The 27,960-nt window shown below is 52.7% G+C and overlaps 1 protein-coding gene and 1 non-coding gene across 2 annotated transcripts; one reads left to right on the forward strand and one right to left on the reverse strand.

Annotated features, from left to right (window-relative positions):
• Positions 1-1,032: 1,032 nt before the first annotated feature.
• Gnai2 (G protein subunit alpha i2) lies at positions 1,033-22,340 on the reverse strand. The gene is made up of 9 exons (XM_047563799.1): positions 22,100-22,340; positions 7,286-7,328; positions 6,913-7,054; positions 6,569-6,729; positions 4,150-4,278; positions 3,680-3,809; positions 3,436-3,589; positions 2,449-2,662; positions 1,033-1,595 (listed from the first exon to the last, which is right to left on the reverse strand). The coding sequence occupies exons 1-8, from the start codon at positions 22,215-22,217 to the stop codon at positions 2,472-2,474; spliced, it is 1,068 nt and encodes a 355-aa protein (XP_047419755.1). The 5' UTR covers positions 22,218-22,340; the 3' UTR covers positions 1,033-1,595; positions 2,449-2,471.
• Positions 7,947-8,019, forward strand: Trnaa-ugc (transfer RNA alanine (anticodon UGC)). The gene has a single exon. It is a non-coding gene; the product is annotated as a tRNA-Ala (tRNA).
• Positions 22,341-27,960: the final 5,620 nt, after the last annotated feature.

A 27,960-nucleotide genomic window follows, 5' to 3' on the forward strand; every position in this document is an offset into this window, starting at 1 on the left:
TGCCCCTGCTGTCTAAGGAAGTCCAGGAGCCTGGGCTGGCACATAAGGCCCATCGCGCTGACATCCAGCACTTAAGCTTCTTGGAGCCTCCCACATTCGGAGCCCTAGCCCCCGTGCAGTCGATGACCTGCAGCCTCCAAGACCCCCATGAAGCCATGCCCATGTCTACCACTGCACCCGAAGTGTGGTTACCTGCCTGTCCCAACTCAAGGAGTTGGGAAAGGCAGGGCCTTTGGGGCAGTGATTTGTTTAGGTATGCTAAGAGGAAGCTGCCCACGTGGCTGTGAGACTCCAGCTCTCACACCTTTGTGCTTGGGATGTCAGAAGTCACCATTTCCTTCTGCATTAGAGGTTGGCTGAGCATTCATTCCTCCTGCTCCCAAGTGCAAGAATCCTTTAGAAGAGCTTCTGAGTCTGCTCTACTGCTCTGCCATGCTTGCAGGCTGCCCCAGAGCTGCAGAGAGCGGGGATGCCCAGGCCTCAGCTTGCAAGCTAACCAGTCCAAGTGGAAACTGAAGCTCAGAGCACTGGATCCTGCCCCAAATGAGGACTGAGGTCCAGATCAATCACCTAGCACATCTCAATAGTGGTCTCTACTCCTGGGAGAAAGAATAGTCAGCAATTCTTGGCTTTTTTTTTTTTTTTTTTTTTCTTTCTACATTTTATTATTTCAAACCATGTGAACAATTCCATAAAACGTGAAAAAAGCAAGGAAGTGTTCAACGCTGAAGGACCCGGGCCTGGGGCAAGGGCATGAGGGGCCTGGCCCCTCAGCAGGCAGCGGCGGTTCCTAGGTTAGCGCTAAGGAGCTACATTTAGGTTAATGGAGCCTGGGCCCAGGGCCACTGGGCAGGGCCCTCTGTGATGTTGGCAGTTGTCTGGAACAGCCCTTGGAACCCAATTCCGTGGAGGGCAGGGCGGGGTGCCGCCCGCACTGGGGTGGCAAGCAGATGGATGGGTGTAAACACGCAGACACACTCAAGGCACAGAATCACTGGAAGGGGGTTGGGTGGGTGCTGGTCAGGATCTGAGTTTTAAATAGGTTTTCTCTAAAATTCTAGGTTTGCATTTTTTTTTTCTTTACTTTCTTTTTTTTTTTTTTAAAAAGCTATGAGAATCTGTTCTCCAGGAATGGTGGCGTTTCACGCTTCTTGTGCTTTTTCCTATGGGGCCTCCAAGCAGTGGGGGTAGGGTGGGCAGGAGGCTCCCTGTAAACATTTGGACTTGGGCTGGGTCAGGGCTGGTGTTGGGTGAAGCCAGGGGTCTGGGCTGGAGAAGTGGGTGCCCCTCCAGACATAGGCCTTGGGAGATTCAGCATGTGCTCCCCTCACAGAACAAGATAATGGTCAGAAAATTAGAACAGATGCCCCAGAAGAGGTACCATAGCCACTCCTGGCTCCTCAGACAGAGTCAGGCTTCAGAGAGGCCTGTGGTACTCCCTCCCCCAAGGCTGGAGCTGAGAGAGGGGACAGGAACTGAGAACAGAGGAAAGAGGGTTTGAGAAGCAGCCAGGGCTAGGGTGGGGCAGGCTGGGAGTGTGGTCTTCTTGCCCCCATCTTCCTCAGGGACGTGGGGGAGCAGAGTCGGCGGTGGTCCTGGAGGTGGGGACAGTCATGGCATGGGTTGGGAGGTAGCCAGAGTGTGCCTCTTCCTCCTGCCTTTCTAGACAATGACCCTCTCCTGTATTATTTTTTTAGTACTGTGGATTGAACCCAGGGGTGCTCTACCAATGAGTTATATCCCCAGCACTTTTCAAATTTTATTTTGAGACAGGGTCTTAGTTGCCCAGGCTGGCCTTGAACTTGCGATCCTCCTGCCTAAGTCTCCTAGGTAGCTCGGATTATAGGCATGTACCTCCACACTGGCCACCACACACTGCTGAACCTCTCCTTTTCCCCACCCACTTGTTACAAGTGACCCAGGAGTCACTCAGGAGATAGTTTCTGTTGCTGGGTTATGGGGAGTAGGGGAGCACTAGCAGAGTCATCACACTTCCACCACAGCCAGTTGGGCCAGCCTGAGCTTAGGACCCTGTCTGAGGGAAAGTTGGCTAAAGACAAGCACAGAGCTGGTCACAGTGAGCAGCAGGAAGCTAGGCTCCCTCCAGCATCCAGCTTCCATCGGGTTTTAGGTCAGTGGCCTGGTGGATGAGGAGGTGAGCTTTCTCCAGGAAATACTGGGACAGAACCAAAAGACGAGGCCTCTGTCTGGCCAGTGGGTTACGCCTACCTGGTCTACCTCCTCAGTGCCCTGCATACTAACCAGTTGATCTGATTTACTACTGGGAGTTCTCACTCTCTTGCCCTTTAGTCTGACTGCCCTTTCCCTCTCGTTTCAGGCTTACCCCCACCCCCATCTCTCCCTAGGTCCCAAGCCTGTCCCTTCTTTGGGCTCAAGGATCCCACTTTGTTCTTCCCCAGCTCCCTGCTTTGTCCCACTCTGGCTCACCATCCTGCCAGGCCTGCTGCCCCTCAGAAGAGGCCGCAGTCCTTCAGGTTGTTTTTGATGATGACATCGGTGACAGCGTCAAACACGAACTGCACGTTCTTGGTGTCGGTGGCGCACGTGAAGTGTGTGTAGATCTCCTTGGTGTCTTTGCGCTTATTCAGGTCCTCAAACTTACTCTGGATGTAGCTGGCTGCTTCATCATACTTGTTGGCCCCTAAGGAAGATGCAGTAGTGAAGATTTGTGCTGTGTGTGGCAAGTAGGTGCCTTCCAATATATACAGCAAGCTTCTGTGCATGTGGATGGATAAGCATGTAACACGTACCAATGTATCAGTATACATGCACACTGTGTGTAAAGAGGATACCTACAGTGTGAGGGATGAGCCCATGTGCACATATGCTCATGTCTCTGTGTCTATGTGTTTTTTGGTACTGGGATTGAACCCAAGGATGCTCTACCACTGAGCTACATCCCCAACCCTTTTTTTTTTTTTAATTTGGAGACAGTTTTGCTAAGTTGAGCAAACTGGCCTTGAACTTGTAATCCTCCTGTCCCAGACTCCTGAGTCCCTGGGATTACAGGTATATACCACTTAAGAAGACACATGACTGGGCATGGGGGCACAAACCTGTAATCCCAGTGACTCAGAAGGATGAGGCAGGAGGACCACAAGTTTGAGATTAACCTGAACAATTTAGTGAGAACTTCAGCAACTTAGTGAAACCCTGCCTCAAAAATAAATAAATAAAATAAAATAAAAAGGGCTGGGGATGTAGTTCAGTGGTAAAGTGCCTTCGGGTTCAATCCCCAGTAACAACGACAACAACAACAACAGAAAGGAGGTCCTGTGTGTGTTGTTCATAAGCCAGTCTCTCTCTGCAGGAGTGTCTCACAGTCACTCTTCTGTCCAGAGGAGGGCGCCTATGGGACCGCTCCTCTTGGGAAAAGCACGATCTCTCCCCAGAGGCAGTCTACAGTCCCCTCACCTGTGTACTCAGGGAAGCAGATGGTCAGAGAGCTGTGTGTGATCTTCTCCTCAAACAGATCCTTCTTGTTGAGGAAGAGGATGATAGATGTGTCCGTGAACCACTTGTTGTTGCAGATGCTGTCAAACAGCTTCATGCTCTCATGCATGCGGTTCTGGGGGCAGGAGAGTGAGGTCAGCAATGGCAACCTTCCCCCCAACCCCCCTTGCATTCTATTATGCCCAGAGTTTTCTCCACCTCTCACCATCTCCTCATCCTCAGCTAGCACCAAATCATAGGCGCTCAAGGCTACGCAGAAGATGATGGCTGTGACGCCCTCGAAACAGTGGATCCACTTCTTCCGCTCAGACCGCTGACCACCCACATCAAACATCCTGTGGACATAGGATCACCTTAACTACAAGGAAGGGGAGGTTCCCCACCCTGTTTCACTGACTAGGGACAGAGGCCTGTCCAGAGTAGGGCCACTATTTTCATGGAACCGTCTACTTGCCCACCTCACTGCTAGTTCTGGGCTAGGGTATGTCTAGATGGCAGAGGCTGTGAACAGCTGGCAGAAGTGACCACTGATTTACTAGGTTGTGAGGACAAGCTTTCCCAAAACACAGCCTTGAGAAACCTGAGTGGGACCAAGGGATGCTGGCCCTGCCCCCACTTTGCTACCCCAAAGGCTGGCAGGTATTGCCCCTCTACCCTGCCCACATGCCCGCTCACTTGAAATGTAGGTCCTTGAAGGTGAAGTGTGTTTCCACAATACCCGTGGTCTTCACACGGGTCCGCAACACATCCTGCTGTGTTGGAATGTAGTCACTCTGCGCAATGCGCTCCAGGTCATTCAGGTAGCTACAGATGAGGGGGGAGGATCAGTGGAGGCCTCCTTACATGGACCCGGGGTCAGCAGAAAGAGTCCTCTTCCCTCCCACACCCACTTCTCAGGCAAAGCCCTTGCTTTTTTAACTTCTGCTCAGATGAAGAAACATGGACCCATTTTCCCTTGTCTCCCATCCATGGGAAGGGACAGGGAGGAGGTGTGGCTCTTTGGCCAGTCAACCAAGCCCCAGCAACCAGGATCTAAGCTAGGCTGCCTCAGAGAGGATCCAGGGTATTGGAGCTACAGGCAAAGGGAGTAGAAGGGGGCAAATTAGTCCTTCAGGAAGGGATTCAGGATGCTAATTGTTCAATTAGGGTACTCACCACAGAGCAGCCTGGTGTGGTCCCTTGATATGGGGCTGGACATGTTGGGGCCTGCCAGGCCCAGTGGGCACTTTGCCTAGCACCCAATAAAATTTGGGCTCCTCAGGGAGAGGTCCCAGGGGCTCCTCATTACCAGCTCCCTTAATTAGTATCAATGCTGCTCCTGCAGGCCTGATTCAATATCCTTGCTGCCCTGGAGGCTGGATTTAAGCCTCTATACCATTGCCCTCTACACATGTCTTCCTCCTAGGGCAGAGCTGCTGGGGCCATCAGCCGGGCCAAACCAGGCCAGAGGGAAATGATCTCAGAGACACAGGGACAGAACAGAAAAACAGGAAGGGCCATGGGGGACCATGACGCATGTGGTCTGACCTGTGTGCCACGCCCCGTCCACTACTGATAGAGCCCCCAGTCTGGGTGCCTTGTGGTGGATTCCCTTCTCAAAAGGTGGGCTCACCTTCAGGACCCCCTGCCCACTTGCAGTCTTAGAGTATTGCAGTAAAGAGAGTTAATGTACTCCTATTCCCTGTGGTGTTCCAATCCACACCCCACCCCTGGGTTATCTTGTCAAAGTATAACCCACCTGGGAGAGTAGAACCTGCAGTTCACAGCCAAACCCTAACAAAACAGTGCTGGGCACCCAGTGGGTGCTCAATGTCTGGGGAATGAAGAGTCAGGATGGTAGAGAAGTAGGAAGTGGCCTATAGGTAACTTTATCCCAAATACCTTGAGTTTGGGGGGCACTGAAGTGGCAATGGTGGGCAGGGGTTACCCCTTCCTGCCCCGGTGACCTACAAGCTCTGCTGGTAGCTGAGCCTATGATCTCAGGGTGGGGCAGCACTGAGGTCTATAGACCCCTACAGTATTTGACTATAATCCTACAGCTTCTATGGAAAGGACACACTCACAAGGGAGGTCAAGTCATGCAAGGAGGGTGAAGAAAGGCTGTTCATGTGATAGGAGGCAGGACTAGAAAATCTTGGTCAGGCAAGACCCTCCCCGCACACCCTTGAGAGGTCCACCTCTTCTTAGGTGGGCTCTGGCCTGGACAGGCAGTAGAAGCCAGGAGAGTGTTCCACACAGGAGTCCTAGCTGGAGCCTCTGCTCCACGAGGAAGGAAGACGGGGATTGCAGCCTATCTGGTTCCAAGGTCTGTGGATATCCCCTAGAGCCTGATTGTTCCATCCCTGTGGGGTCCTTGGCAGCAGTCCTGACACATGGCAGGGACTGCAAGGAAGGAGTTTAGAACTGTGGGCTGGGTCCAAAGGATCCAGACCTGTCAGACTTCTGGGATTCTTGGGATTCCCTGTGACTGGTCAGCAAGAGTCAGAGCAGAGGTACAGGTTCCAGTCTGTGTACATGCCTGTCACCTTGCAGACAGCCTCTACCCACTTTGTGGGTCCCTCTCAGGATGATCTGATCTCAGTGTCCTCAGTACAGCCCTGGAGTTTGTACATACTACACTCCTGCTTGGAACCCTTGCTCATTCTTCCCCTGGCTAGCTCTTGTTCAGCACTTAGCTGAGACAGTCCTTCCACTGGACATCCCAATGTGCTGACACCCTCAGCTGTCACTGCCTGGGGATCTATCTGCTCCACTTATCACTATGCCCCTGAAGTCCTGCATGGGGCCTAACACAGCAGGGGCAGCAAATGTTCTTTAGAACAATTGTGTGTAAAGACAGATAAGGTTTAAGTGGCCTGTAAGAGTGCTGTACAAGCTACCCTGCCTGTCATACCACCTGACTTTTCAATACCATGCCACCCTATTCCATTCCACCCCGCCACAGCTTTGGTTCAAACCACCACAGCTTTGGTTCACAGTCATTAGCTTCAACCAGAAACCAGCAATACCTCACTGGGGGTGCTCAGGTCTTCCAATCCAACCCAATCTAGACCTCCCCAGCCCCTTGCCCTACCCAGTTCCCTGGAACACTCACTAGGCTGCTGAGTCGTTGAGCTGGTACTCCCGCGAGCGGCCAAAGCAGGCCTGCACACCTTGGTCAGCCCAGAGCCTCCGGATGACACCGGACAGGTCCTCTGGGAGCATGCCCTGTTCCTCGGCAGCGCAAGACAGTGCAAACAGCTGCCTGGCATCATCCTGGACACAGCAGTGGTGGGCAGTCAGTCAGATGAAGGACCATACCCCCACCCTGCCTGTCAGAGGTAGGGAGTCCTCTGCAATGGGGCCCAGGCTAGGATATTCTCAGATTACCCAGGACAAGACTCCCTTAAAGTGTTATGGCTTAAAGTCTTGTGGGAAATGGGGGGGGGATGCACATACCGCACGGTGGGGGTCAGCAAAGTCAATCTGCAGGTTGCCCATGGCCTTGACGATGGCCATGATGGACTGGATGGTGTTGCTGTAGACAACTGCCCGGTACTGCCGGCATTCCTCCTCTGAGTAGCCATCCTCATGGATGATCCTGATAGCCAGGGGTCAGGAATTAGGGTTCATAGGGCACAGGGAGTTCATATGGCTGCCTGGGGCTGCTGGGGCCTGCTTCAAAGAGGGAGAAACTGCCGCCAACCCACCAGGGCTAGTAGATAGATGACTGGTTATGAGCAAGTCTGGGCCTGGTTGAGCCTATACTGGGGGCAATAAAGGAAGAAAAGGGGAAATCAAATTTTGGGGACCAACTGTGTGTAGCACTTACTTCATCTGCTTGACGATGGTGCTCTTCCCTGACTCCCCGGCACCTGGAAGAGAGGGCACAGGAAGTCAAGGGCAGGCCCAGTGGGGCTCCACAGCTGGGCAATAAGAAGCCCAACTGCCTGTAGCCCTGGAGGCAGAACTCTCTCTCCACATCAGTGGCATGGTGAGAGGGAGGCAGCTGGCAATGGTCAAGAACTTACAGTACCCGTTCCATGGAGACCCTCTATAGTCCTTTTCCTTCCTAGACTTCAATGGCTCCTATGGTTCCCCTCTGCCCTGGTTGAGCTAGGGAGACTTGGCCAGAGACTTCAAGTTAGCCCTCCATTCCCTGTCATTCTCACATATGTTGGCTTGCTGCCCCATGCAGCCAGGGCTCACCAACATGGCACCTCAAACAGAGTTGGCAGGAAGGTGCCCTGTATACTCCAGTAGGACAGTAGCCCTTCTTCTCCCCACATCTTGAGCCTTAGCTTCCAGGGGACATAGGCTGGGGCACAGTGTAACGCTCCTTTCTCTTAGAGTCACACGAACACACACACAGGCTGGGGAGACAGCTCAGTTGGTAGAGTGCTTGCCTTGTAAGCACAAGGCCCTGGGTTCAATCCCTAGCACCAAGAAAAAACAAAAAAACAAAGAACAAAAAAAAAACAAAAAAATTGGGCTGGGGCTATGGCTCAGTTGGTAGAGTGTTTGCCTTGCAAGCATAAGGCCTGGGTTCAATCCCCAGTACCGCAAAAAAAAATAAAATAAAATAAAATAAAATAAAATAAACCCCACCCCCACCCCGTACTGACTCAAGCTTCTTCTTTAGCCTATCAGAGTCTCTACCCCATATTTCTTCTCAGTTTATTCTCAAAGAGATTTGCTGCCATTCTCTCCTGTTCGTCTCAGCCGCCCCTATAGGCACTGTTTCTACTCTCATTTTTATAGATGAGGACTTTAGGGCTCAAGAAAGTAAAATCTTGGTCCAGGATCATATAGCTAGGATTCAGAAAGGCAAGGAATGCCAGAAACCATGATGCCTAGTCCACCCTGCCCTTCTCAAAATGTGGCTCAGACCTGTAGGACCATGCCCTGGGAGGGTGTTTAAAAAGATAGATTCTGGGAGCTGGGGTTGTAGCTCAGCAGTAGAGTGCTTGCCTAGCATGTGCAAGGCTCCCGGTTCAATCCCCAGCACCTTAAAAAAGAGAGAGAGAGAGAGAGATAAGAATCCCTCAGACACACAGAGCAAGACCTTGAGGGGGGTGCACAGTTTAGGAGCCTGCACTTCCCAGGGAATCTGTGTGGAGAAGTGTAAAGACCAAGAGGACCAGAGGGCCACCCCATCTACCTGGACAGGGACAGACAGACTGGAAACAGGGCTCTATCTCACCTCCCCACTGCTCCCTGTTCTGAGCAACAGGGAGAATGGCCCTCAGCCAAGTCCCACCCTCCTGCCAAGACTTTACGCAGACTGTCTTCTCATTCCCTCCCCATCACTGCCCGTCACACCTGCACCTGCCAGGCACTGCCTCTTGCCATCTCTAGACCTCTGCTCATGCTGTTCCCTCTGCTGTGCAGACCTGCCCCATGCTCCATTTGTGGCATCTCAATTCTCCTGAGCATTGTGGCAGGTCCATTCCTCTGAGCAGCTCAGGATAGGTGGCAAATGAAGACAACCTCAAAGGATGAAAGGGCTAACCCACAATTAACATGAGCAACATCAGCAATAATAATGGCATAACTGTGAAGAGGGTCCACTGTGTGCCAGATATTACTTTCACTAGGTACTTCACTCTTCACAGCAACCTTGAGAGATAGGTTCTAGCCTCACCCCTATCGAACAAATGAGAAATAGACACAAAGAGGTTGAGGTAGCACAGTTATAGTCCCCTGTGTGGGTAGCCCACCTTTCTCCACATGCAGTCCCTTTTAGAGTTGTCTTAAATGACCCATACCGCAGGTAGGCCACATAGTCATCTGGGGCCAGTCATACTCCTCACTGGGTTTCCTACCCAGGCCAACTGTGGCCCCAGTCTGTACTGCCCAACAAGCAACAGCAGCATTAGCAGACACCAGGACTGGGCGACAGACCCTTCCAAGGTCCCTGCCCAACTTAGCTCTCCTACCTTAGACTTTTTTTCTTTTTTCAGATGACATATCACAATGTTGCCCAGACTGGCCTTGAACATGTAGGACCAAGTGATCCTCCTGTCCCAGCCTCCCAAGTAGCTGGGACTAAAGGCGTGTACTACCCTACCATGCCTGGCCTCAGATCCACATTTTACTAAGGGAAACTGAGGTCTAGCTGTGACCCTTGCAAGAGTGGGTTTGGGCATGTCCCTATTTCAGTGCTACCCTGAGAGGGTCTGAGTTTTCCTTATAAATGCTACCAGGTACCTGCTTCAATTTGTCCCAGGCCTGCTTCCTAGGATGGGGAGGGTACTGGGGTGGCACAAACTGTAGGCTTTGGGCAGGTGAGGAAGTGATCCCCTCTATGGTTTCAGCCCTGGGCATTAGGGGCACCTAGCCCCACATACTTGCCTGGGTGTGGACTGCAGTCAGATGGCAGCACCCTCCCCTTCTACTGGGCTGTGCATAGCAGAGCAGCCAGGATCCCTCAACTCCACAGGGCAGGCAAAGATGTGAAGGTCTAGAAAATCTGATGGTAATACCCCATCAATGAGGCCCATGTCCCCAGAGCCTTAATATCAACTCGGGCAGGGAGGGTAGCAGGGGCCACCTGGCTCTCCTTCCCACTTGCTCCGATAGAACAAAAGGAAGGAGGTACATTCTAGAGCAGAGGAAGAATCAGAAGCCACAAGTCTTAGGAATGGGGGCTCCACTTGGACAGCAGAGACCAAGGATATGAATTCATGAGTTAGCTCAATCATGCTGACTCCAGCCAGTGGAACCAAGATTCAGAATGGGGGAGCTGTCCCGGGCACAGGCGACCTCAGATATAGGTAAAGTTGTCCCTCTTTTGTTTCTTTGGGACCCCTGACCACCATCAGTTTCCCCATCTGACTACTGAGAATAAAAAAGCATCTGGTCCTCTGATCACTCTCTTCATAGGTAGTGTGGGCCACCTGTGACCCTGCCCAGTGATGGAGATGAAAGTCCAAACTTGCTTTGAATCTCATTTTCCTAGCAGAGCTGGCAGACATCGAGGTACTGAGAGTAGCACCTGAGCAAGCCAGGCCTGGAGCCAGGACACTTGTTCTCAGCCCCACCCACTTTCTTATCCCCATCAAGCCTCAGTTTCTATTCATAAAGCTCTCAAATTCTAAGACTTAGGAGGACATTCTCTGTCCCCAGCAGGAGTCAACGCAAACAAAACTCCCTTTAACAGGTGGACAAAATAAGGTCATAGAGCCTCCATCCCTGGATTCAGGGTGGTCCTTTTGTTCTTCCAGTGGTTGTGACTCAGGCGGAAAATAGTGATAGGGAGGACAAGGATGTGGTGGTGGAAGCCAGGCAGAAAGCAGGGGGGGATACCAGGACAGTGTCAAGGCATTGCCCTGAGCAGTTACACAGAAGAGGGGCCAGGAACAGAGTAGTGGGGCACAGTCTGATTTCCAGTGGAAGGGATGGGGCAAAGACCCTGGCTCTCAGGTAGCCTCTAGGAGCTGTGCCTGGGGAGCTGTGGGGTTACAGTCTTGTTCTTCACTTTCCAGGCTGGGTTCTGTCTCTATCAGGGCCTGATGAATCTCCTCACCAGATATGTTGGCATCTGGCCCAGAGTTTTCATGCATCCTGCTGATTGTAGGCACTCAGCTTCCCCCACCAAGCCTTACACCTTTCCCTTAGAATGGGACTTCCCCAGCTGACTCCAGATTGCTGCAAAGGTGCAGGGCAGGTGAGCTCTGCCAATAGGTGACAGAAGTCAGTTCCTTCTGCCCAGAGAGGACCCCACTAAGTACTCCACCCCCAGCTGGGTGAGACCAGAGGGGCCCGCAGAGGTTCCCTGGTGTGGCCTTGACATTCCCACGGGGTCACACTTCTTTCCACCAAGGAAGCCACCTCTGAAGTCCCTGCCTCATGGTGCTGCTGGTGGGTCCACAGCAGGCAAGCAGCGATTACATTAATGTGCAGGGCTCCAGGGGCTGCTCTGCATTAGAACAACTGCTTCTACTGTGGGGTGCTAAGCTCCTGTGGAGAGGGGAACAGATGGGAAAAGGGATACAGGAACACTCCATCTGTCTGAACATGGCCAGCAGGGCCTTGTAGCAGGAGATAGCCCCATAGGTCCAGCCACTTGATGCTTATCCCAAGTCCCAGTATCTAAGTCACTATTCAGCTTGGACCCTCTACTCTCCACATTAGGCTCTGATCTGCTGGGAAGTGGTAACAAGCTGCTGTCCTCTTTGACCTCAGTTTTTCTTCTGTGTAGACTGCCAAGCACTGAGAGGCCAGACAGTCCATCTTCTCACTTTCAGGTCTTTTCCCAGAGGGAGGTCCAGATCTGCCATGCCCTGCAGCCCACTGTGATCCTTCCTGAGATCTCTATCAACTTCAGCTCTTTCTGCCCTTTCAGCTTCCTGCCCTTTCTGTGGTACCTCATCTGTGAAAAGGAGCATCCCATTATCTCCTCCTGGGAGAAGGGTGAGGATTTAATGCAAAGTTCTTCTCATAGTGTCTGATACATGGTAAGCATTCACATAAAAGTCCTCACTTTTACCTTTGGGAGAACAAAGATTTCCCAAAATATCTCATTTGCTGCAACCTATATTGACCATGCTGTGCTGGTCACTGTAATAGCAACTTGCAGAGTGGACTGCTGTGGTCATCTCATTTGAAGGAGAGCTTCTGACAGCTTTCAGATAGAGTGAATAAAGAGCAATGAATGGTAACCAATAGGCTGATTCAGAGCAATGGCAGTTCCCTGCTGGGACTTAGTGTAATCTGGGAGAGGAGCAACCACTCAGTCTCCTACTGGTTTTTTGCTGAGTTCATCACTCTCTCTCCACAGGACTAGCTCTCCTACAGGGCCCTCCTTCCTGCCCAGGAACCTTACCACTGATATTGCTCACTGACTACACACTTGGAAGGCTTGGCAGGCTTGGGAAAACTTTCCAGGCCGGTGGGCTCCCCTGCAACACATGGGGTGAGGGAGAGCAGCCAGCTGACGTGGCAGCCCAAGGGCAGAGATTCTCATCAGCAGCAGTGGCTGGAACCACAGGGTAGACTTGGGCAGCAGCCCAGTTCAAACCCACAGCACCAGGCGCACCCATGCAGTCACAAACTCCTCTAGCCTATCCTGGTGGAGCACAGGGTAGGGGGAAAAATCAGGATGGGCCCTGGAAAGTCCATCCCAAAGGCAACCCAGACACAACCTTCTACTCTTATCCCAGGAGTGTACCACATCTCCAGCTTAGTCCAGGGTTCTCAGATCCCACTGTCCACATCCCACCACTCAGCCTCAGTATCCCAGGTCTGGCAACCAGCAGGGGGAGCCTGGCAGCCAGAGAGACAGTGGAGGAGGTGGAGATTGGGCAGAGCTGGGGAGTGTTTTGTTTAGGAAAAAGTCTCCCTAGCTAAGGGTGACAGGGGTGGGCGGGGGGGAGTGCCTGGACCCTCACCCACCACCTCCTCCCTGGGAAGCTCCCCAGCTAGCTCCAGAGACTGCACACGCAGAAACAATGGGAACCGGAGGGAGGGAGGGGGAGAGGGCCCAACCAGACAAAGGCCCTCCAAGCCCCGCCCCTTCGTGTCTCTTCCTTCCTCCAGGTGCTGCTCTTTGGTCCCTCACTCTCTCCAAGGAGGCTCAGCAGGGTCCTGCACTGGGGTGGGGGCAGGGACATGGGGTCTTAGATGGCCCCTTCTACACTCCCACCCATTCCTGTGGCCTGGCCTCCCACCAGATGTCCCCCAAAACCAAACCCTCTCTGGTCTCTGCCACTTGGGCTGCTCCAGCAACTTCCAGGAGTTCCCAAATCCATCAGGGAGGAACCCACAACCAAGGCCTGTCTTGCTACTGCCAAGTCAAAGATCTCGTGCAAAGGTAACTGATGCCTATAGTTCTGTCCAAACACGGAGGGTTTTCCAGGGCAGACTCATCTCCCTCAATAAGGCCCTGCCACGGTACAGAGGGAAACTCAGATCCCTGGTCAGGAAGGGCAGCCTGGGCTAATGATGAATCCTGAGAATGGTTTATCACTGGTCCCTCCAGCTGCAAATCTCACCCTTTGCAGGAGCCAGAAGATATCAGACAAGCCCAGGTCACACATGGAGCTTGGTCATTTGGTATATCCCTCTTCCCAGAAGCTTCTTCATTTAAAGAATTTTTTTGTTACTTTTTATTTATTTATTTATTTTTTGGTACTGGGGATTGAACCCAGGGACACTTTACCACTGAGCTACATCTCCAGTCCTTTTTATTTTGAGACAGGGTCTCACAAAGTTGCTTAGGATCTTGCTAATTTGCTGAGGCTGGCCTTGAACTTTGGATCCTCCTGCCTGAGCCACCACACCACTGAGCAGACCCCTTTGTTGTTGTTGTTGTTCTTCTTCTTCTTCTTCTTTTTTAGAGGGGTGATACTGAGGATTGAACCCAGGAGTAAACCACATCCCCAGCCCTTGAGATAGGGTCTTGTAAAGTTGCTTAGGCTTAACTAAGTTGATGAGGCTGGCTTTGAACTTGCAATCCATCCTCCTGCCTCAGCCTCTCAGTGGCTGGAATTACGGGGGTGTACCACTACCCCTTTGTTATTCTTAAGATGCCTGAATAACCACCACCTGTTTTCTGATTTCTTTTGGTGTACCCTGGGTGAGGTGTCTAGAGACTGGCGCTCAGTGTCCCCATATGCAAAATGTACCCCTCAGAAGAGTGCCAAACTCAAGGCCTGCCCTAAGCAGCTTCTCTTAGGTCTTCACACTCACCCCAAACTGCCTTCATGCCCAACAAGCCAACAGTTGTCCACATATCCACAGATTACAGTATCGTGCTAAGAATCATATCACAGGCCACAGCATTGGGCACAGACAGGGAACAGGATAACCTGAGGTCATACAATGAGGAAGGTAGGGGATTAGACCCCTGGAACCCAGTCTTGGGTGGCCTTGAGGCTGTATGGTCTCTGCTTTCTGCATAGCCCCTGGCCCAGAGAGGCATGGATTCTTCTGCCCTGGCTCTCCCATGCCTCTCATGGGACTATATCCCCCTAGAACTTAACTTGACAACATAGAGCAGAACCCCTGGGAACCTCTAAGGTGGAGGGCAAGGCCCCAGCAGCCACAAAACTCAAATCCAAAGACCAAGAAGTATGAGGAACTGACCTTACCAAGTGTCATGGTTGTCAACAGCCCACCAAAGCCACAATCAACCACCACACAGTACCACAAGCACCACAGGGGCAAGCACCACTGAGTTGGTGCTCACAGCAGAAGCCCTGCAGGAACATTCTTCCCTTCCACTCATCTGGTCAACTCCCCATCCCACAGCCCCACCCCAGACTTCAGCAGGTCTATAAGGTTTCCCCAGGCCTGTCTGTCTCCCTAAGAAAGGGAGCTATAGAAGGAACAATCCTAATATTAGGGGGAAAGTGAAGTGCTAAGCTGCAGACTATGACATGAACATTACTGAGTGAGGGCATGGGATGGGAAGAAAGGTGGGAAGCAAAAGAAAGAGCAGTTGCATATAGGATGAGGTAATTCCATGGACACCCCACAGATTTCTTGTTTCAAGCAGCAAAAAGATTCATGCAGAATCTTGGGTCCCACCTTCCAGAGCAAAGAAGGAAATGAAGGCCCCCAAGGGAGGGCCCCTAAGCATACACGCAGTACATGGGCACCAGGGCATCTTCTCCAGCATCTGCCTGTCACCCTGACTGATCAATTCCTATTAGCTGAGCCCAGATTCCCACGAGGCTGTGATGATTAAAACAGGTGCTCAGTTACTACCCGGGTCTTATCCTGGCCTCTCCACTTATTGTGGGTAAGTCATGTAATGTCCCTGAGCCTCAGCTTCCTCATCAGTGAAATGGGTGTGACATCAGTCTAGACTGCAGAGAGTCCAGTTCCATACAATCATCAAAGCTCAGAGGCAACTCCTGTTATCACTAGAGGAGAAGCAGGCCCAGTGAAGGCACTCCAGGCCCAGCAATGGGTAGTTGGCAGGGGGATTCCTTAAGTTAGGCCAAAGGCCCCTCTGTCAATCTCCAAGCAGGGGAAACCCAGAGTGAGCTAATCCTGGGGCTGCTGCTCCATTTCCAGGCATTCATCTCGGCCTGTGGCTGGCCTTCCGGCTTTGGAGGGTAATGGCCGCTCGGGAATCTAAGAGCAGTCTTCTGCTTTCCTGCTGGTCCTCCCACTGGCGTCCCTCTCCCAGCCACCACTTCCTGTGGCTAAAGGAGGGGCTTGGAATCCTTCTCAGAGGCACCACCATCTCCGGGATTCTGGGTCCAGCAGTTACAGGGGCAAGACAAGGGCAGAGCTATAGACTGGTCCATACCTAATGACTGCCCATAGGGTGGCCCACAGGAGTACCCTGATGGGCCTGGGCAGGTGTTTACCTCCTAGACCTTCCAGTTGGCAGAACCCGCAGCTGTCTGGGTTCATACCTCTGTATTAGCACCAAACAGCCTTCTGGCTTCTTCCTCTTTTGGGCTCCTCCTCCCCCAGCTGCTTCCTCCTTTTCCTCCGATGTGGACACCACTTCCCTGAGAGGTCCTGCCATGCACACTTCCTTGCCTCTCCTTGCCTGAGCACAGTAGGTACTGCTATCAGTATCCCTCTGTACATCCTGAGGCTGTGACAGCATTGGGACTCCCAGCATCCTATAAGACAAGGACACCTTCTCTCCAATAAGTCTTAGGTGATAACCCAGGCTCACTCAAAATGGCCTGTTGCTGCTTTCTGAGCCTTCTGCACACTCAGAAGGCCAACACCAAGGGCCTGGCCAGCAACATTTGTTTATTCCAGGGAGATATTCTTCCCAAACCATGAGTGGTCACAGTTCCAAAAAGCAGCAACAGATGGGGTTGGGGTTTAGTAAAAACAAGAGGTCCCAGCTACAAGGGCTGGGCAGGAGGGGCCTCACCTTGTACCTGTAGCTGCTGCCTAAGAGCATCAGGTACCAGAGCCATTATCAACAGGCCCAATCCTTTGCCTTTCTCAGGGCTCTTTGAAGAGTATTCTTAGGCAAGGCCCATCAGTTGTGGCCTGGCCACAAACCTGTTGACCCCTTCCCTACTCACTGAGCAAAGCTGGGACTCCTGGCTCAAGGTGCTGGGAAGGTGATAGAGTTGCCCAGTCCTGTCTCCTCCACAGCACAAAGGGGTCAATGAGGTAGCACTTCAGGCTCTAGGTCTGACTGGCTCGTCATCTGCTAGAGTGAGGGGGCCCCTGGGTGGCTAGGAGCTTGGGCATTCAAAGTTTCCTCCATCTTGTTCCTGCCAGGTGATCTGGTGGGTTCCCATGCCACCCCAACCCTGGGTCCCTCAGTACTTGGGATTGAACTTAGGGGCTCTTTACCACTGAGCTGCATCCCCAGCACTTTTGATTTTTTATTTTGAGACAGGGTCTCCTGAGTTGCTTAGGGCCTTGCTAATTCGCTGAGACTGGCCTTGAACTTGTGATTCTCCAGCCTGCAACTCCCGTTGTCACTGAGATTACAGGTGCACACCACTGGCCTAGCAAATTCTGGCTTTTAGAAACAGCCAGGGACCAAGATCAAAGGCATGAAGTACAGGATCAATGTGCCTGCCTGTGAACCAAGCAACCTCAAGTGCAAGCACCCCTACAACCACAGTGCTGGAAACCTGAGGACTTCACAGGGATGGGATCATGCTCCACCCCCAATACTACTAAATGCTGTCGCTTGGTGGGCAAATATTTACTCAAAACAAAGGAGACCAGGGGTTGCTAACCATGCCCAGGCTCCAACTGGCAGCCTAGGCTCTGACTCAAACATGGTGGGTGGCTTAATGCTGCCTAAGGGCCTCTGGCAAGGAAGGCTATGTCCCTAGGCTGGTTTGACTACCACCTCCAGCCAGTGGCAGTTCATTCCCTGTGTGTCCTGACCACCTGCTGGCCTCTCTGTGGTTCCCCACCCCCACCCTCCAGAGATACTCCCTGCTGAGCTGCCCTGCTTCACCTAGTCTCCCAGGTCAGAGATATCCCTTAAAGGACTCAGTCTCTAGTCTCACTCCTACCCTACCCTCCAGGTACAATTTTCATGGCAGGTGCTGAGCTTAATGACACTGACTGTTCAGGACACAGGCAGACAGAGTCAGAAATGGCTTGGACCCCCATCTTCTCCCTGGCGAGTGAACGGAGTTCCAGCCTGTCCACTCAAGCAGACAAAGCCTCGCCCAGCCTGGGGGAGGGGTGGGAAGAGACTCTCAGGCCCAAACAACCCCGCCCCCCATTCAAGTGCTAATGAGCTCCAGCAGGGGAGAGAGGAGGGCTGGCCCGGAGATTGTCTGGACTGAAGGCCTGCCCAGCTACTACCTGGCACTCAGGGCCCTGCCACACCCCCCAACCCTAGGTTCCCAGACGTTGGGTGAGACATCCCTGGGATAGTCTGTCACTTTACCTGGCAACAACTCTTCAAAGCACACCTTGGTCTCCCTACTTGTGGTAGAGCTGCTTGAGGACATGGGAGTGGGTTCCCCAAGATCCCTATCCTAGCCAGGCAACCTGTAGAATGGGAGCCCCCTTCCCACCACATGCTCAGCACTGTAGGAATCAGCAGTCCAAGGTACCGCAACCCTTTTCATACCTCCAGAGTTTACTGCACTGCTGTACACAATACCCCTGGCTGCATCTGGTCCCCAGGTTGTATATGGAGGGCAAGACTCCTACCAGGGCTTTATCTGAAGGTTTCTTAGAGCACAAGGTGGAGCTGGAATTTGAACACAGGTCTGTGTGCCCCCCCAAGGGTGGGCCTCCTCTCCTGGGCCAGGAAATATTCACCAAGGTCTTAGGAATCTAGGCCAAGTCTCTGTCTGGGTGTCCTTGCTGAGTTGGTCTATCTCCCCCAGTGCCTGGCCCAGGCAAATGGTGCTCATTTTTCAAGGCCAGCCAGAAGACCCCTTCTCCAGGAAGTCCCCTTCACAAGTGGGAGTCTCCCCACTGCCCAGCCAGCTGGGATCCCAGGCTAGCCCTCCCATCTACCTCCAATTAGACCAGGCTCAAGTGGCAGCCCCCTGCCCCCTACCCCGGGATTATATTATCCCTCTTCCCAGGGGCTATAGTATATTCATAGATGTGTTCAACAGCCTCATTGTTTCCACACACACTTAATATGCACCTTATAAAGTGCCAGCCCTCTGCTAGAGGCACAGACAGGACAAAGGCCACAAAATTCCCTTCCTTTTCCTTTGGTAAACTTACTTGAGCCCTTGTTTTGTGCAAGTCTCTGTGCTGGCAGGCCTAGAGTCCCTGAAGCACTGCATATAAGTCTCAGCCTGGTGGCCCTCAGGCTGTATACTGCAGCTATTGGACCATCAGAAAAGGTAGCCTTGAGGCAGTCTCCAACAGCTTTTGTTTGAAGTAAGAATACAAAGACACTCTCCCCACAAACAGATATGCTGTGCTCTCTGACAGGGTACAGACTGAGCAGCAAGCCCTGTGCATGGAATGGGGTAGGGTCTGTCTCTGAGGTGCCCACACAGCCTGTGATGGGGTCAGGAAGAAATAGGCTGAAGAACTGTTCTCTTAGTGTACTCCCAATTCTGGTCACTGACTCTATAAGGAATCTTTGCCACTTACCTACAGTGACCTTGTATCGCTCAGTGACCTCCACCTACCCATTCCCAAAACCAAGTGCTGTGGATATGTACTTCACTCAACAAATAGGTGAGAAGCACCCAACACATAGCCCTGTCCCAGCAACCTCAAGGACAATAGCATGTTCTGATGGAAGAAGCAGCAGTACCCAGGGTCAGAAGAGAAGCTTCACTAGCCTCAGTGGAGGTCAAGAAAAGATCCTGCGAGAAGATCCCAAGTAGAGTATTAAAGAACAATCAAGGACCAGGGATGTAGCTTAGTGGTAGAGTGATTAGCATGAGCAGGGCACTAGGTTTGAACCCTAGTACCACTGGGGGGAAAAAAAATCAAATAGGAAACAACAGATGAAAAGTCCCAGGGCAAGACAAAACTACTGTACCTATACTCTAAAGCCTTCATGGAATCCACAGTGGGCACTCTCTCCTTTCACTGTGAAGCTGCCCACTAAATTCCACCTGGGCCCAGCTGGTTAGTCAGGTAGAAAAGGGCAAGGGTGGGGGGTATGGCTGGAGTGGGACTGGGTTCGGCTACTCTGCTCCCCCACCAAACTGCCAGGAAAAACTCTTGCCAGTGTGTACACATCTGTCTCTGCACTGGTGACAGTGACTGTGCCCGCTGGCTGGCAGAGCTGCAGGGAGGGGAGGGAGCCAGCGTGCAGGCAGGGCAGCAGGCGTGGTTCTGGCTGGGAGGGAAGGTTGGCACTTGCCCAGCCTGAGTCCCGTTGCCTGGACAGAACTTCCCGCTACACGGGACAGATGCCCCAAACTCTGAACCTGGCACATCGGGGCTTCCATTGCCACCTTATTCCTGGGATGGGGAAGGCAAGGTTCAGGCCAGGACCCCTCCCCAGGTAGCCATGGCAGATAAGAGTCCAGCAGATTGGGCCTCAATTTCAGGCAGAGCTTGGTCTCTCAGTCTCTTGCAGCACACACTCTGCAGGGTTTAAGTCCCACACCATGTCCCCAACAAGAAACAGATGTTCCTGTTCGCCCCAACCCAGGAAGCCCATGTCACAGAGAAAGCAAAGGCCAGAGAGGCAGGACACTGGGCTGGACTTCTCAGGCTGCAAAGTGCTGAGCCAGACCTTATACCTCTGGCTGCTACTAGTCCAGTGTGGGAAGGATTGCCAGGTTCCACCAGATTCCACCTGGTCTAGCCCCAAAACTGATCAGGGTTCCAAGGGGGCAAATCTGTCAGGATAAGGGACCCTTCTGGTTCAGGCACAAAACAGGCTAGGAGCCTTGTGTCTCTAGAACCCTAGGGTCCAGTATCACATCTCAGCTACCTCAATAACTGAGATCAACCTGGGAAGGGCTGGCTAAAGTCTCCCGGCTGAGCACCGGGAGGCAGCGGTTCCGGAAGTGCCCTCCCCAGGCCCAGCAGGCACAGGGCATTCCGCCGCGTCGACACCCACTCACTGCCTGCCGCACTCACAGCAGAGACAGGAAGAGGCAAGCGCCCAACGCAAAGCAGCCCAGGAGGCTGGGCCGCCGCCCCTTCCCGCCCCTTCTCTTCCTCCCCGCGGCAGCAGTGGAGCGGATGCCATTTTGAAACCTCCGGGGCTGTGCCCCCGAGACCGGCCTGTCGGGGCAGTCAACAGATGGGCCCATAATGTACATACACAATGTTCCTCAGTCACCGGCCCTACATAATAGAGCCCACTCTTCACAGCCTGGAGGCCCTAAGGCAGCTCTGGAACCAGAGGCCACACCCCCACACACATACTATCCTGCCTACAATGCTCCTGTGCTGCAGCCGGGGGTCTCCCTACCCGCAACCCTGAAAGCCCCCCGCCCCCCCAAAAAAAAATCAGGGTTCGTGCTCCCAGTGAGAGACTGGACTAGGAGAACCAGCAGGCTCACGTCTTTGCAAAAGGCCAGCTGGGATGCTCCCAGGCACACTGGCCCACCTCCAGCTCACCCCCCAACCCCTCATTCAGCTCCTCCACCACTCCCCATCACATGGCTCTGAGATCCCACAGGCCCACCCACTTTTGAAGGCCATATCTCAGTCTTTCAGTCTAGAAAGGTATGGGGAACACACCAGCACCCGTCAGCAGATCTCCTCCGCCCGCCCGCAGGGGCAACAATATGTCGGCTGTCTCACCACTTCCACTTCCCCCCATCCCTTTAGCAGCCACCATCTTCCCTGGCCTTGGAAGCAGCTACAACCCTAACTCCTCCATACTCCCTCCTACTTCCCAGACTCACCCCTACTGACCCAGACAGGCTTCAAAAGGGGAAATACATTCTCTGGGTGCAGAACCTTCCAGGGAAGCTTGAGAACTGGCCCCCTCCCCAATGCGACCAGTGGAATCTCAGTCCAGGCCCTTGGAGCTCTACCTAACCAGCGTAGGCCCTCTCCTGCTGCTTCTCCCAGAACGGCCCACCCGGTGCAGGAGAGATGGTGGAATCTGGGAAGGCCAGAGGGTGGGAGAGAACTTACAGAGGAGCAGCAGAGGGTTTGGGAAGTGATGCCTGCAGAGGGATCTGGTGACCAGAAGCAGGGGTTCTGAAGGAGTTCCAGCTGAAGAGGGTTCAAGAGCAGTTTCCCACTTGAGAGATCCCTTGGGGTCAGAGTGCACAGGTGGAAGATACAGATTCCAGGGTAAGTATAGGGCACAGAAGGTGAAGAAGGGAGTAAGGGCCTGGCAGGGGCCCCAAAGGATGCTCAAGTCCAATAGAAATAGGGGGAAACAGGTGGGGGAAACAGGTGAAGCCTGGGTTTGGAACCGAGTAGAATTTTGAGGGTTTGGATAAAGTCTAGAAAAGAATGGAATGACAAGGCACGGAGGGTCTGAGGCTCTGTGAGGCTAGTTGTCACGGGTGAATGGTAAAGCAGGGACTGGATAGCTGATGTTAAAGCACCTTTGCCTGAACTTGGGAGTTTGAGGTATGGCACGTTGAGGGTCTGATCTAGTGTGGCCTAGCATTAGAGGTCTAGACTAACCCAGAGTTTCCTCACTCTTATTCGGGGGTCGTGGCCAGGCTTGTCCCGGGGGATTCAAACCCGGCTATGGGGTCCAGAGCCGGCCCAGGAGTTTTAAGCCCTTGTCTGGGGATATCGGCAGTGGCGGTGGGGGCAGATCCAGGCGCGGCCTCACCTAACAGCAGCAACTTCACCTCCCGTGCCGCCTTCTCGCCATCCTCCCGCAGGTTCTTATCGATCATCTTAGAGCGCTCGGCCGCCGCCTTGTCCTCGGCGCTCACGGTACAGCCCATCCCGCCGTCCGCCGGCCTGGCCCGGCCCCCACAAGGCCCACGGCCCGGCTTGGCCCCGCCCGACCCACTCCGCTCCCGCCGCTGGCCCTCTCGGGCAGCTCGCTCCGGTCCGCAGTTCCGAGCAACTGCGGGAGGCGCCTTCCCGGCGGCCGCGCACCGACGGCGGGGCGGGTCAGGGGTGGGGCCGGAGCGAGACAAGCCCGGGACTGGGCCGGGGCTGGCCTGGAGGCGGGGCCAAGGGAAATTAAGGGCTGGCTATTGGTTCGAGGGCGGAGCAAAGGAAGAAGTTAAGCTCAGCCCAGGCTCGGGCGCGGGCTGGAGGCGGGGCCACACGGAGCGGACGGAAGGCAATAGCGGTAGTCAACGATGGGCTCCGGCTCTGGGCGGGCAGCAAGTGGGGCCGGCCTCCGATTGGGTGCTGAGGGCCTGAAGCCCCGCTTTGGGGACAGCCGGGAGGGGGCTGGGAGGGCGGATCTCGTAGCCCGAGGGTGGAGACGTTTCTTTTCAGCCGGCGGGCTGAAAAGAAACCAGCCTTCTGAGCTTCTGGGAGCTGGGCGAATAGGGTGAAGGAGGCGTGTCTTCAACACTTGTTAAAGTTAATGAACCCAGTAAACTTGTTTTGGGATCTACTGAACCGGGTGGTTGGTTCCGAACCCGGGTTTTCTTTACTTTTTGCGGTGCTTGGGATCGAACTTAGGGCTGTACACATGCTAGGCAAGCGCTCTGCCCTCTTCTCTCTTGATGTGTGGCAAGTCAAAAAACCAATATTGAACGTGGCGCGTACCTGTAATACCAGCTACTCTGGAGGCTGAGGCAGAAGGATTGCAGTTTCGAGGTCAGCCTCGGCAACTTAGACTCTCTCAAAATAAAAAATAAGGGGCTGGGGTTGTGGTTCAGTGGTAAAGTGTTTGCCTAGCATGCCTGAGGCCCTGGGTTCGATCCTCAGCGCAACATGGAAATGAAATAAAGGTATTGTGTCCACCTACAACTAAAACAAAATATTAAAAAAATAAATAAATAATAAAAAAGGGCTGGGGATTTAGCTCAGTGGTAGAACACCTCTGGGTTCGAACCCCAGTACCATGAAAAACAAAATCAATTGCACCATATACCCACTTGCCTCTCCTGTCTCCCTCAGATGTGTAGATTCTCTAGTCATCCAAGGCTTATCCATCCTTCCCTGATCTGTTGGAGGCATCCTCCTGCTAGCAGCCATCCTCAACTACAACTTTGGACGGGGTAAACAGGACCAAAGCAGGAGAGGGAGGGGGAAGAGAACTTCTCACTTTATTTCGAGAAACAAAAATCACCTTGATCTTATGACTTGTCCCTTCCATGGCCTATCCACCTCTGGAAGTATTAACTCAATCCCACATCCCATCTTTCAGTAACCTGTCTTCACTGGGCAGTGGCTGCCAACTCTATGACTGGGCAAAGGTGGAGTGGAGGCAGCAGTGTTTCTAGCTTGACCATTTCAAATCTTTCTGTTCTGCTCTCCAGGAGGAGCCCACAAACCCTACCCCGATTGGACATTTGAAGGGTCTGCCAAGGATTACCTGGGAAGGAATCTTGTGTGATCCCAGTGCCATGACCCTTAGAGGTTCGAGCCCAAAGACAGGGAAGGTCCCCAAAGCCAGGCAGAGACCTGGCCAGCAATGCTTGATTCACCCACAGACCCCCTGTTGGTAGCACAGCTTCCTCCTTACTACCTTGACACACACCTTATCCCAGTTCCCAGGCCTCAAGCTGTCTGTGTTCTCTGGAGTGTCTGCATACCCCTATCTGAAAGTCTCCATGTTGAGGAGTCATTGGCTTGTAATCCTCCAATTGTTTCCCCCAGGGTTCCTCCTGCCTAAAGACAAAGCTCAAGCAGTCCCTGCCACGGGCATGCAACAAGCAGAATGAAAACACAATAGTGCCCACTAGGGACACAAAAATATGCTGTATACATCCACCTGTGGGATAACCTCTAACATATCCCAAATCCACAAAACACATTATAAATATGGGTGCATAGAGAACACAGTCTAAGCACAGACTACAAACTCGACTCCAAGGCAGGCCCCTTCCCCCACTACCCCGCCCTGTGTTGGAGAGCGTTGCTCCTCTGGCCTCCCCAGCCTGCTCCTAGCAACAGCCAACAGCTCTTTCAGTTGCCAGGCAACTAAAAGAACCTGTCAGCCCCTTGGAGGCCAGGCTCAAGGGAGGTGGGCAGGACACAGACCCCAATCTATGGCTGTGGGACAGGATGGGGCCACTAGGAGGCATGGCCTTTCCTAGCCCCAAGTCAATCTCATGGTTCTTGAGTCAGTCACTCTTTTCTAGTTCTGTGCTTTTCCTAGGGAGTTCACCAACCCTTGCTTCCAAACCTCTAGCTGCTCCTTCTATATCTCCTTGGGGGTCTCCAGGGCTATGGCAGGCCTCTGCTTGCTACTCCAGTCACACACCTCTCACTCCAGGGGCTTAGAACCTACTCAGTCGTCTCAAGTCTGACTTCTCCCCTGATTGCCATCTCTATATCCACTACCGCTCTGAGGTCTCTGCCAGACACCTTGGCTTTTCAAACCCCTGCCTAGAGCTGGGTAAATCCCACCTCCACTGGCCCCTGCTTCTGGAGCCTCCCACCATCCAAAGCCATGACCCCTAATCCCCACCCCAACATGCTGTCAGCCTCTTCCCCTCCTCAATTCCCCTTCAAATGTATCCCTGCACTGCCTCCCATTCTAGGCCTCCCTGGCTCCTCCCTAGTTCTCCTGTTTCCCCCCTAAATCCATCTTTCACATTAATGCCTTGCTTTCAAACCTCATCTGGCTCCTCAGTGCCCTGAGAATAAAGCCCATACACAATGGTTTGAATACTACAGGAGACTGAAGCAGTAGAGTGGCAGTTAGCAGCAAGGACTCTGGGAAACAGTCTGCAAAATTTCTGACTGCACTAGGTGGGCACAGTGGCTCACGCCTGTAATCCCAGCAACCAGGAGACTGAGGCAAGAGGGTGGCAAATTTGACCCTGTCTTGAAATAGAAAATAAAAAGGGCTGAGATGTAGTTCAGTGATAAAGCTCCCTTGGGGGGCAATCACCAGGAAACAAAACAAACCAATATGAACAAGAAGTAAAAAACCTTGCTGGCCGCAAGGACAAATGCCAGAAACTTCCTGCACCTCAGTTTTCTTGCCAGTAAAATGGGTTTAGCAGTTGTATCCACTCAATGCATATGCTGAGGTCAGGACTAAGGGAGGAAACATAAGTAAAATGTTCAGAACATGTATGGTATTAGAAAACCCTCAATATGGATGAATTGTTACAGTAGTAATTTCAGTAAAGCCCTTAAAAAGGCTGTCCCCCTTAGAATCCACCTCATCTCCTTCCACTTGCAACATAATAACACTCCAACTATGGATCTTGCCTTACTCTATCTCCTTGCTTTTCCCCCTTGATCTCCAACCCCATTAATCACTACCCCACCTCACCCCTGCCAGTGTTCATTCACTTCTTGACTGTGAGCTGGGCCTTTTTGACTCCCTTTGTCCCAGGTCCTACCCTTCCCCAGCCAGATCCCCTTATTATCCTGGTAGTGAGTATCCCCCACTCAAGTCCCTGGTTCAGATCCACTGTAGTTGGCAAGATTAGTATTTATCAAATTAAATGAATAAGTTACACAAACTCTATCTCACCCTACTGGGGGAGGGGGAATCTCATCCTGGAATAGAGAGGGGTATAAATCACTATAAAAATATTCACCACAGTTGTGTGCTCAAAGAAGGGAGAAAAACTAACGGTTCCTAGAAGGTCAGGGAGCTTTCTTGGTAAAGGTGAGAAGTGCTTGAGGAAGAACAGTGAGGAAGAACATTCCAGAAAAAGGGAAGGGCACATGTAGAGTAGGAAGGTAGGTCTTAAGGAATTACCAGAGAGAAAATAAAGGGTCAGAGCTGGAGAAACCTTTTACTTTACAGCTAAATCAACCAAATCCCATCCATAGTCATCCAGTGAGGAACAGCAAAGGTATCCTGGTCCCTTCACACTCTGGAATCCAGAAGTTCTTTTGGGAGAGGTCATTTTGGGAGCAGAGAGTGGTTGCCTAGCCAGGGCCTCATGAGTACCAGAGGAGGCATGACTTGTCCCTCTGCCTACTGGGCCCAGTACCACCTGGACTTTACCAAAAGGACAGTGGAATGACACAGAGCAGAGTTGAAAGGGTACTCCAGCTGGAGTGAAGAAGTGGAGCTGCTGGCTCACCTTGACAGAAAGAATAGCCTTGGAGCTCTCCACAGGCTACAGACCAGGTCTAGCCTGTCCTAAGTTCCTATAAAGCAGCAGTCCCTAGCAGGGTGAGGAACAGAGACCCCTGCAGTGGGCTGTGACACCCGAGCCTACAGGCTCCAGGAAAGGGAAGTTGCCAAAACTTCCCCAAAGGCAGTTTCAGAGTGGGTGTGTTTGCATCCCTTCCCTTCCTGAATCCAAAACCAGGCAGGACTCACTCCCCCAACCCCAGATCCTGACCAAGAGCCTAACCCTAACTCCATGGTTCCTAGGTGGCAGGGAGGACCTAGTCAAAGAATTGTGACCACCAGATCACCACCACGGAGACGGGGCCTTGGCAGTTTCTACAAGAGGATTTTAATGGCCAGAGCTCACATCCTCCTAGCAGTCCTAAACTAGGCTCCACCTCTGGGTGCATCCCCTGAACTTTCCCCTTCTTGCTTCTTAGCCCAGCAGCAGCAGCAGTTCTGAGATTGGAGTCAGCTATCCCGACTTCCCTCCCCACTCCCTGCCAGTCCCCTCTTCCCTGAAAAGGAGCAGTCCCAAGCCAGGGGGGCCTGGGTCCCAAAACTCCCTTTCCTGGTCATTCACCCCTTTGCAGGTAATTGGCTTTGGCCTAGAGAACTCAGGATCCAGCACTCCTTGTCCAGAGGTTTCTGGATTAGGAAAGACCCTGCTCCCTCCACCTGACACAGGGGTGTGGAGGTTGGAGCACAGGAGGATCAAGGGGGAAGGGTCATTTGCTCAAGCACTGGGAACTTACTGGTGCCAGTATGCTGAGATTCTAGGGCCAGAGAGGCAAGTGGACCCTGCCCTCAGGAGCCCATACCAAAAAAGTAAACAGGGAAAGGAACTTCAGTTTTAGAGGAAGCCTACAGGGTGACACAGAGTCACTGGAAGGTGTGTGCAGGGGAAAGTGGGGGTGGGGGTGGTGGCTTTGAATCATGGAAAGGGACCAGTCTTGTCCTGTGAAAACAGTGACAGGCAGAGGTAACATCAAATACAAAGGCCCTGGGGTAGGAAAGAGCTGGCTCTTCCTGGGCCAGAAAGGAGGCTGTAATCCCAAAGACTTTGGAGCCTGAGGTAGAAAGATTGCAGGTTCAAGGCTAGCTTTAGCAATTTAGCAAGATCCTGTCTCAAAATAAAAAGGTAAAAAGGGTTAGGGATGTAGTTCAGTGGTAGACCACCTCTGGGTTCAATCCCTAGTACAAATTAAAAGAAAGAAGAAAAGAAAGGCATACCCAGTACAGTGAAAGCAAGAGGACAGTGAAGTGAAAGGGGCCTGCTATGAGGTATCATGGAGGAGCAGGGCACACACGGGGTTCTCAAGTCCCCAGGAGATGTTGTGGTAGGGACTTCTATTGGTCCTGGCACTCAGGGTATCTGACAGCCTAGGGTCCTGGTAGGTCTAGGAAGCCCTCAGGGCTTTGAGGCCAAGGTCTGAACTAAGCCCCCTCTAGCTCCTTGTCATTGAAGAGTTCAT

Source organism: Sciurus carolinensis, chromosome 9 (genome assembly GCF_902686445.1).
Source record: "Sciurus carolinensis chromosome 9, mSciCar1.2, whole genome shotgun sequence".
NCBI lineage: Eukaryota > Metazoa > Chordata > Mammalia > Rodentia > Sciuridae > Sciurus > Sciurus carolinensis.

What these genes read in the sequence shown, in the direction of transcription:
- Gnai2 (XM_047563799.1), bottom strand. Translation starts at nt 22,217, where the DNA reads ATGGGCTGTACCGTGAGCGCCGAGGACAAGGCGGCGGCCGAGCGCTCT. An exon ending in GGTGAAGTTGCTGCTGTTAG is followed by an intron (nt 7,329 to 22,099) that starts GTGAGGCCGCGC and finishes CCTCTCTTCCAG; the next exon opens with GTGCCGGGGAGTCAGGGAAG. An exon ending in TAGCTGAGGATGAGGAGATG is followed by an intron (nt 3,590 to 3,679) that starts GTGAGAGGTGGA and finishes TCCTGCCCCCAG; the next exon opens with AACCGCATGCATGAGAGCAT.